The sequence below is a fragment of the Seriola dumerili genome, unplaced genomic scaffold, assembly GCF_002260705.1.
Source record: "Seriola dumerili isolate Sdu_G_001 unplaced genomic scaffold, Sdu_1.0 BDQW01000477.1, whole genome shotgun sequence".
NCBI lineage: Eukaryota > Metazoa > Chordata > Actinopteri > Carangiformes > Carangidae > Seriola > Seriola dumerili.
Genome location: NW_019174732.1, coordinates 149,156 through 159,483, shown reverse-complemented (window position 1 = coordinate 159,483; position 10,328 = coordinate 149,156). Strand labels below are relative to the sequence as shown.

General features: G+C 45.4%; 1 protein-coding gene across 1 annotated transcript; it reads left to right on the top strand.

Annotated features, from left to right (window-relative positions):
- The first annotated feature begins 1,013 nt into the window (after window positions 1–1,013).
- kcnj13 (potassium voltage-gated channel subfamily J member 13) lies at window positions 1,014–8,763 on the top strand. The gene is made up of 4 exons (XM_022763482.1): window positions 1,014–1,071; window positions 1,279–1,531; window positions 5,876–6,423; window positions 8,189–8,763. Exons 3-4 carry the CDS (start codon window positions 5,907–5,909, stop codon window positions 8,761–8,763), a joined length of 1,092 nt encoding a protein of 363 aa, XP_022619203.1. The 5' UTR covers window positions 1,014–1,071; window positions 1,279–1,531; window positions 5,876–5,906.
- Window positions 8,764–10,328: the final 1,565 nt, after the last annotated feature.

Genomic DNA, 10,328 nt, shown 5'->3' with positions numbered 1-10,328 from the left:
AGAGAGAGAGAGAGAGAGAGAGAGAGAGAGAGAGACAGAGAGAGAGAGAGAGACAGAGAGAGAGAGACAGAGAGACAGAGAGAGACAGAGAGAGAGAGAGACAGAGACAGAGAGAGAGAGAGAGAGAGAGAGAGAGAGAGAGAGAGAGAGAGAGAGAGAGAGAGAGAGAGAGAGAGAGAGAGAGAGAGAGAGAGAGAGAGAGAGAGAGAGACAGAGAGAGAGAGAGAGAGACAGAGAGAGAGAGAGAGAGTTGTTTCCCAGCAGTAGGTGAGTGACCTCTCAGTCTTCAGACTAATGAGAGAGAACGAAGCAGCTCCAGAACCTCTGGGGGGGTCACTCACACACATCCCACATAGCAGTGATCCACTGTGTCGGACTGACTGACGTCATCACGAAGAACAAGGACTGATGCCTGTGGTCGCTGTGGTCTTTATACTGATGATGTTCTACAGTTTGTCCTGAGGGTGGCACTAGAGCAGAGGTCATTAAAACCTGTCTGATGATGACTGTGGATGGAGAGATGACCTGTTATCATCTGGATCTGGATTTAGACGTAGGTGAGTCACAGAGAGCAGGGGGTGTGTCCTAACCTGAACACACATGTTGGCTGTGAAGCACCTTGGGCTTCACAGCCAACATGTGGAAGAAGAGGAGCTTTGACTCAGAGACAACCTGAATGTGTCGGTGTGCAGACATGAACACAGGAACATGACGGAGACCACAAAGAAGAAAAGTTCATACAGTCAATGAGTTCAGGATAAAGAATAAAAACTGTTATTATCACTGAGAGGAACCAGACTATACTACAGGAACAAAGAGAATTATGAGAGCTGTGAATATCCTCAACAGACCATGTCCAGCACTGATGACCTTTGACCTCCTGTAATGTGGCCCCTCTGTTCTGTGACTACTGGTGAACAGTTGAACTGTTGTAAAGATCAAACTGATGGAGCAACAGTCAGTTAATGAACAAAGATGGAGGGAAAATTAAAACCACAGACACCAGGCTGAACTTTAACAGTTTCATTTCCCTCCATTAGAGTCTCAGATGTCTCTGATTTGATGTGACAGGTAAGTTCAGAACGCACATGACTAAAGAAGATGATGCACGTCTGTACACACTCCTCACACAGATGCTCCACCTCATCAGTGTGTCCAGTGTCTGACAGCAGCAGCTGCGGGACACCAACCAGCAACAAGCAGCTCTTTGAATGAACTGTGACAAGGTGTTGTTCTTTCCCCCTCCCTCTGTCTTCTGTCTTCCGGGAACACTAATAGGCTCCATGCAGAGTAATGTGACCAATTGAATCATCCTCGCCCCGGAGCTGGAAGCTGCAGATCGGAGGAGCAGAGAGCGCCGCGCTCAGTCTGGCTCCTACACCAGAAAACTCTGCTCAGGACTCTCTGGGATTTTACAGCTGTCCTCAAAGGAACTAGTGTCTCTCCGTCCATCTGCCTGCTCGGCAGACCTCAGACCAGCTCTCAGGTGGAAAGGTCAGAGGGCCCTGTTCAGCCCTGACTGCAGCTCCAGGTGAGTACAGACTGATGCTGGTAGAGCTGAATCTGATACCTGGACAGAGAGTGAGCTGGATCTGTGAGGAAGCTTCATGTTGACTCCTTCAAACAGACAGATAGGCTTCATTAGATGACAGCAGCCCTGTCAACTTTAAACACTTTAACTTTTCTACCTGTTTTTAAACATGTCTGGAGTCAGAGGTGAAGTGACGTCACAAGGACGTCTGAAAGTCAACTCCTGATTTCTCATGATTTCAGATTAGTGAACAGAAGAGTTGACCAGCTGCAGACTGGACATTACATAAACCGCTCTGCACCCCTCCGAGTCGGCCTTAAAGACTCGTCTCTGCTCTGCCGCTCTGTGACCGAATGTTAGCACAGATCTCAGAGACGGGAAAATGGCCGACCAGGCAGCGTCAGGCGTAGCCGTCAGTCTGAGGGTCAGTCAGTCTAAATATTCCTGCAGCCTCGGGGGCTGCACGCTCCTCACAGCAGCTACACAAAGTGTCTTTGTCCGTTGACATACATGAGATTGACTAACATCATTACATACAAGCTAATTATTATAATGGAATAACAGAGAAAGCTGAACTCAGATTCAGATTGTACTCTAGTAAACGTGAGGACGTGTCAACATCAGAATAAACATGTGGAAGTAAAGGAACATTTCACTCATCAACTTTATGAAGAAACTCATTTCATTTGCAAAGTTGAATCACTGAACTGAGACAGATGTTACCTCAGCAGATGTGTTTATATGAACTCTTCTTTTGTGTTGATATAAAAAGAGGAAGAAAAGGCTCTTTGCTTAAAGGTGAAACCAGCTCCTCAGTCTCTGCAGGCTCACCTGTCTCCAGGTGAGGAGCCTCTGCTCTGACAGTGGTTTCAGTTCTTGTGAACAAATCAGCATAGTCACATTTGTCAGTTTATATTAGGTATATGATTATAATTATAATATAAATACATTAGAAAGATGTTCAACAGTGACTTGATGTCTTCTTCTCTTACCAGTATATTTTAGCTTGAATCCAACCACACATCTCTGAGTTTGTTCCTGTCACTTTTGTAATACATCCTGAAGAAAGCAGGAGCTCTAATCCTCATCACCATCTTCATCAGTGTAGCAGGAACTCCACCTGTCAGCTCAGGTGTTAATATGTAGAGAAATGTTCATTATCAGCTGACTGCTCCTCAACAGGAGCTTTAAACATGAGAATCTGAAGAGTTATTCATGTCTCCAGATGTTTCTAACAGTGTGAACTGTACAGATGTTTTCATGTCTACCTTTGTTCCTGAGGTCGACCAATGAACACGCTTCCTGTGCTCTGTTTCTTTGTGTCACATTCCAACACTTCATTTGATTTTCAAACATTAACATTCATTTTCACTGTGGAGCAGACACTGTTAAAACCACTGACTGCAGGATTTAAAGGGACAGTATTTGTTCATGTCTGTCAGTCAAGACAGGACTAGCTTAGCTTAGCATAAACACTGAAACCAGGGGGAAACAGCTAGCCTGGCTCTGTCCAACTAACACCTGAAGAGCTCCTGTTGTCTCAGTAAGGTTTCCATGTTTGGAACCAGAGACCAGATCAAACCTGTAAACCTGTAGCTACTGAGCAGGAGAGTCAATCAGACCTGAACCCTCCGACTGGCACTGTCACATTTCTGTTTATATCCACATCAAACACAGGAAATGTTCATGAGATGTTAGCAGGTTTACACCTGAGCCAGGCTAGCTGTTCCCCCTGCCTCCAGTCTTTATGCTAAGCTAAGCTAACACCATCATGACTCCACACCTGAGCCAGGCTAGCTGTTCCACCTGCCTCCATTCCTTGTGCTAAGCTAAGCTAACAGCATCCTAAATCCAGACCTCAGACAGGCTATCTGTTCCCCCTGCCTCCAGTCCTTATGCTAAGCTAAGCTAACAGCATCCTAACTCCAGAGCTGGGACTGAGACTCTGGTCTGTAATGACCGACTGATCCAGTGACAGCTCTGACAGACTGGGATCCAGAACAATGGAGCCTCAGCCAGCACATGGCTCTCATGTGACGACTGCTGACTGGTATCAGTCCCCCCCCAACCCCCAACCCACCCCCAGCCCTCAGCACAGAGACAAACCTCTTACCTAAACCAACAAAACATTCAGCTACACACTACACTCTGCTCACAGTGTGTAGTTAGTGTGTACTGTCAGTATGTAGTTAGTGTGGAGTTAGTGTGTACTGTAGGTGTGTACTCTCATAGTGGACACTTGTGTTTGAACCTTAAATCTCTTGTTGTATTTTAAACCTTTAAATTTGTGAGTGTGTGGTGAACACTGTGTAAACTGCTGGTGAATGTATATTGTAATTGGTGCAGCAGAGTGCAGAGCCATGCAGTGCAGTAAGTTTGAACCCCCCCACAGATGAAAGACACATTCCTACTCTGCGTGTCGCTGTGTTCCTCAGACTGATTCCCAGCTGCGACCTGCTCTAATCTCCTGGCAACAATATTGACATAGAAATAGAAGGAGAGGACAGGACTGTAGCTGTCAGGACGCTGCCACATACATCTGCTGCTCTGAGGCTCCATACACACGTCCTGTTAGAACCACATACATGTGATTAACCGCCACTCAGAGGAACAGTCCCACAGTTTGTACAGGTTTACCTAGAATATCAATTTCATCCGTGTTTAGCCCCGGAACTGTTGCCTCCACACATTAAATACAAAATAAGTGTAAAAGTCATGAAATCTGAAGTTTGTTCCTCTGTGGTCGACTCATCATCTCTGACATCATAAGGTCTCAGAACCTGACTCCGACATCAGAGAAGAGGAAGACAGAATTCAACATCCGTGACCCTGAATTCAACATCAGTGACTCTGAATTCAACATCCGTGACTCTGAATTCAACATCAGTGACTCTGACTTCAACATCCATGACTGACTCCAACATCAGTGACTCTGAATTCAACATCAGTGACTCTGACTTCAACATGCATGACTGAAATCAACATCAGTGACTCTGAATTCAACATCTGTGACTCTGAAAACAACATCAGTAACTGACTTCAAGGTCAGTGACTATGAATTCAACATCAATGATTGAATTCAACATCAGTGACTGAATTCAACATCAGTGACTCTGACTTCAACATCAGTGACTGAATTCAACATTAGTGACTCTGACTTCAACATCAGTGACTGAATTCAACATCAGTGACTCTGACTTCAACATCAGTGACTCTGAATTCAACATCAGTGACTAAATTCAACATCAGTGACTGAATTCAACATTAGTGACTGACTTCAACATCAGTGACTAAATTCAACATCAGTGACTAAATTCAACATCAGTGACTCTGAATTCAACATCAGTGACTAAATTCAACATCAGTGACTGAATTCAACATCAGTGACTCTGACTTCAACATCAGTGACTCTGAATTCAACATCAGTGACTGAATTCAACATCAGTGACTCTGAATTCAACATCAGTGACTCTGACTTCAACATCAGTGACTCTGAATTCAACATCAGTGACTGAATTCAACATCAGTGACTCTGACTTCAACATCAGTGACTAAATTCAACATCAGTGACTGAATTCAACATCAGTGACTCTGACTTCAACATCAGTGACTCTGAATTCAACATCAGTGACTGAATTCAACATCAGTGACTCTGAATTCAACATCTGTGACTCTGACTTCAACATCGGTGAATGAATTCAACATCATTGACTCTGACTTCAACATCGGTGAATGAATTCAACATCCATGACTCAATTCAACATTAGTGACCAATTTGGAAAACAAATCTCTGCAGTCTCTAAAAACTCTTTTCCTTCTGATCACTCAAATTATGAGCCATGTTTTCCTGTTTCCAGTCACAGAGGGCGAGCAGGAAGAAGGGGATCAGCAGATCTGTTCTGTCGATAGCATGCAAACATTTGCTAATTAGCAGTACACTCAAACTCCAGATCATCATCATCAGCAGAAGCAGGTATCAGATTGGAAACCCAATTATTGGACAAATTAAACCTTTAACCTGACGATGGCGCTAGATGTAAAGTCAGAGGATCAGTGTTATTACGATTCATCCTCAGGGAAACATGAACGTCTGAACTATCGCAACTGTCGTATCATCACAGTCAATCTCGTGTTCGACGATGGGTCAGTCAAAATCAGCTCAGGAGGCTCATGCACACCTTGTACCTACAGTGTAGTCTTAGCAGGTGATAACATCAGGTCATGTGACGTGGCCATGTGACCAGCTGACAACATGTAAATCAAAGAGGTCCCCATCAGACCTATATCAGGACTGATATTGATAGGAACTTATCATGGAGATGAACTTTCATCCTGTCATTTCAGGATCATCCTCAACTTGACTCAACCTGCAACCATGACAACCAAATCCACCAGCAGTGTCCTGGGTGGGAAGGCTTCCTCCTCTCCTCTCCTGTCCTCTCCGCCACGCCAGCGCCTGGTCACCAAAGACGGACACTGTGCCCTCCGCCCCCCCCTGTGTCCCTCAGGCTCGTGGCGTGGGGCGTCCGGCAGGGCCTGGCTGCTGGCCCTGCAGGACCTCTGGGGACTGTTGGTGGGTCTGCGCTGGAGGTGGGTCCTGCTGGCCTTCTGTGCCTCCTTCCTGGCCCACTGGCTGCTGTTTGCCTGTCTCTGGTACCTGCTGGCCCACCTCAACGGAGATCTGGCGGTACAGGATCACGACGCCCCTCCCCAGGGGCATGTCGTTTGTGTGAAACACATCACCAGCTTCACTGCCGCCTTTTCCTTCTCCCTGGAGACCCAACTGACCATCGGCTATGGCACCATGTTCCCCAGCGGGGACTGTCCCAGTGCCATAGCTCTGCTGGCTGTGCAGATGCTGCTGGGGCTGATGCTGGAGGCGTTCATCACAGGTACACCTCTGCTGGGGCTGAAGCCTCGTCTCCACATATCATCACCTGTCAGTTCAGTTTTTATAGACACAATAAACTGAAGCTGATCAACGTGTTATTTTTGCGAAATATGTGGTTTTAAATGACCTCTGAGGTCGACGAATGCGGCTATACGTTTTTTTTTTGGTGTTTTCTCGATGTTTGTATCAACATATTTGCGAGAATAAACTTTAGAAATATGATTCAAATATTGTTGGAGTTTGTAGACTACACTTCTGAGTATTTATTCTCTGGAGATTGTATGTGACTCAAAGCCAGAGTTAGGAGGCTTGACAAACACGTAATTTATTATAAGTTTATCTGCTAATTTATTCACATATTTCACTACTTTTGTGAACCTTAGACTTTGGTGAACCCATTTCAAGCTCCAAAACAATTCATCCACATGAGCAAAGGTGTGTTTTCACAAGGGATGTGAAGAATTTAGAAAAATCGAACTTTGTTTTTTCAGCCTCAGGACAAATGATCTGTTTACACGGTGCTCTGGGACAAATGTGTGCAGCTGAGATTTTTCTCTTGGGTATCATGTTGTATTCAAGGTGAATTTAATGAGATCTGTAAGTCAGAAGGTGAAGGGCTAGACTTTTACATGTTGACGCCAGCAGGAGTTTGAGTTTGTGTTAAAGTCTGTTTCCTCATTCATTATTATTATTTATTATTATTATTGGTTTATTATTATTGATGCGTTAACATGTAAGAAGTGTGTTGATGTTGTTGCTGTTGAGGTGGAGCTAAAATCTAAAGTATTGTGTCCGTGGTTATTCTACAACAATTAGACTTAAGTATCTACAGCTGTTAAATATGTAGTACAGGGAGAAGTACAGTTTTCCCTCTTAGGTACAAGAACCTGAAGACTTAAGACCTGACCTACGACCTGACCCCAGTCTCAGAGGGTGGAGCCTGTAACAGTGTTGCATTATAGGTTGTTTGTAGCCTTAATGTTCAGCTCTAAACCTGTTAAACAGTGATGTGGGAAACCGTTTTATGAAGCCCTGAGTCACTATGATCAGAGTCTGAAACCAGCTCTTTGTCTCTGAGGCTCTGCTGCAGACACAACGTGACATCTGCTGGTCGACTGTGGTACTGCAGCTTTACACTGAGAGTCCACCTCCTGCCTTCACACAGAGGATCACATCAACCAGTCAGACCTCTGTGATGAGCCAGGAGCCTCACTACTGTAACAACTGTGCTGATAACTGAGAACTTCTTCTCAACTAGTGTTTCAGGGCTGGATCCCTGACTCCTCCAGACCATGTGTCAAAGCGCCCTTGAGCAAGTCAATAAAGCCCAAATTGTTACCAGTGTAAACAAATAGAAGCTGGTTTGGACCAAAGTGATGAATGAAAAGGTTCCAGCTGCTCCAGCTGTGCTGAGCTGTTGTTTAGGACTCGGTTCAGATTTAGACTGGACTCCAATTTCACCTGGTGTCAGCTGTCAGCACAAAGGACGTGATCCTGCACAAGGACCAAATGTCAGGAAAGTCTCTACTCATTTTTACACCTGGTCAGGTTCAGACTGTTTTAATTGATAATTGAGACGGTCCTCTTTCCAAAAGCCAAAGACGTTGAACTCTCTCTGTCTGAATAGACCTGTTAGAGTCGGAGCTGACCTGCTAGAGTGGTTTTCAGGTCCTCATTTCTTTCGCTGCGTTTAAGACATTTTACAGTAACAAGGTGAAAACATCAGGTCATCACATGACACTGTCGTCTTACTGTCTCTTTATCAGGTGCTTTCGTAGCCAAGATTGCTCGTCCCCAGAAGCGAGCAGGAGCCATCCAGTTCAGCCCCCAGGCGGTGGTGGGCCAACACCAAGGCCAGACATGCCTTATGCTCCGAGCCACCAACCTGCTGCAGCGCCCTCTGGTGGACGTGAAGGTGAGTGCAGTGCTCTATGAGGAGCACGAGGGTCAGGCCCTCCACCAGACCTCCCTGGACTTCCACTTGGACAGTCTGGGCCAACAGCCCTGTCCCTTCTTCATCTTCCCACTCACCTTTTACCACCCCTTGGATCGCCGGAGCCCCCTTTACCCTGCCCTGTGCGAGGGCATGTCCAACCACTTTGAGTTGGTGGTCTTCTTGTCGGCCCTGCAAGAGGGAACTGGGGACTCCTGTCAGAAGAGGACCTCCTACCTGCGCCAAGAAATCCAGTTTGACCGTCGCTTTGTGCCAGCGCTGGGGCTGGATGCTCGGGGGAGGTACATGGTGAGCACGCAGCACTTTGACACCGCCCACTCCAAGGAGCCTTTGAACAAGGACTGTGTGGTGCAGATCAATGGAGACGGCAGCGACCGGATGGAGTGAGGATGCTGAAGGGGAGGTGTCAGAGGGACAGGTGGGGGTTTGTGGGGGAAACTGGAGGGTAACAGTGCAGCAGATATTTCTGTCAGGAGCTACTTGATTTAAATTCGTGAATCTGAAGTTTAAACATTTGAAATTTAAATGTATATCAGATATGGGTGCTGCTGCAGACTCCCTCCCTTTGAGGCTCTAACGCAACATCCAGGTAATAATCCTTCACTGGCTTCCCACTCATCAGTACTGCCAGTAGTTTTGATTGACATGTTTGGCCAGTGGGGGGCACTGCTTCTTCTGGGAACTGAGTGTGAACAAATACTCTTACAAAATGGGTTTTATTTTTGTCATTCAGTTCTGTCGCTAGAACCAACTCATCACATCACAGACCTCAAACATGGCTGAATACGTCCAGACCATCAGACAGGAAACAACCCTCCAGGTTAGACAAACTCATTTCAACAGTGAAGTTAGAGTCTGTTGTAAACATCTTGACAGTTTACAGACTCACCCTTGATCTGCTGCACCTCTGTAGCTGTCTGTTGAACGCCCCGGCAGTCTGTAACTGTAAGACCTGATGGAACCGACAACCTGAGCTGCAAAAATAAAATCCAAGTTGTAATGAAACAGTTTCCGTTCAGTTTGATCAAAATAAATGTGTATTTCTTTATTCTTACCTTTTGTGTAAGTGTTGGGCTGGACAGAGTTCGAGCTGAAAATGTTTAGTTCAGTTTACAATCAATTTCAAATTCAGTTCCAGTAATCGACATGTTTTCATTAATACTGAATCAAATGACTTTCTAACATGAAAGCAGGAGTTTGTAGAGACAGACCCACAGAGGATCATCACCAGTACTACACTCTTATTGTCTTTAGCTCATTGATTTACAGCAACTCTCTCTCTCATCAACCTCGTTTCCAGCAGCAAACAGCTGTTTCCTCCACCTGCTCGTCAGGCTCAGTCAGACTCATTCAGAGAGCAGCTGGTGAACACAGTGGAGCATCAGATGTTTCCTCAGGAGCTGGTGGAGACCAAACAGAGCTAAAAGAGAGAGAACACTAACTCCACATGCATCATCATGTTGATCTGACTTGATTAGTAGATGATAATATTTGAGATCTGGTCTGTCAGCTTTTTTCCCTGCCTCCAAGCGTCTGTACGCCAAAAGTGAACTTCATCTTAAAGCCCCTGTGTTTATATGAACCTTTCAGCTAACAATCATCAGAAACATGTTTAAATATGTTACACAGAGGGGGTTGATGGGGGGGGACTGTGTGGGGTGGGGGGGGGGGCACAGGACGGAACAAAAACCTCCCTCGACTTTAACCATCTTAAGATCTGACGTGCAGACATCACAACATCAACACATCAACACAACATCACATCAACACATCATCATATCACATCACATCATCACATCATCACATCATCACATCACATTACATCACATCATCACATCACATCATCACATCACATCATCACATCACATCATCACATCATCACATCATCACATCACATCACATCATCACATCACATCATCACATCACATCATCACATCACATCATCACATCAC

Excerpts from the sequence above, each read along its gene's own strand:
- kcnj13 (XM_022763482.1), top strand. The coding sequence starts at position 5,907 with ATGACAACCAAATCCACCAGCAGTGTCCTGGGTGGGAAGGCTTCCTCC. Across the intron at positions 6,424-8,188 it reads GCTGGAGGCGTTCATCACAG|GTGCTTTCGTAGCCAAGATT; the intron begins GTACACCTCTGC and ends TCTCTTTATCAG.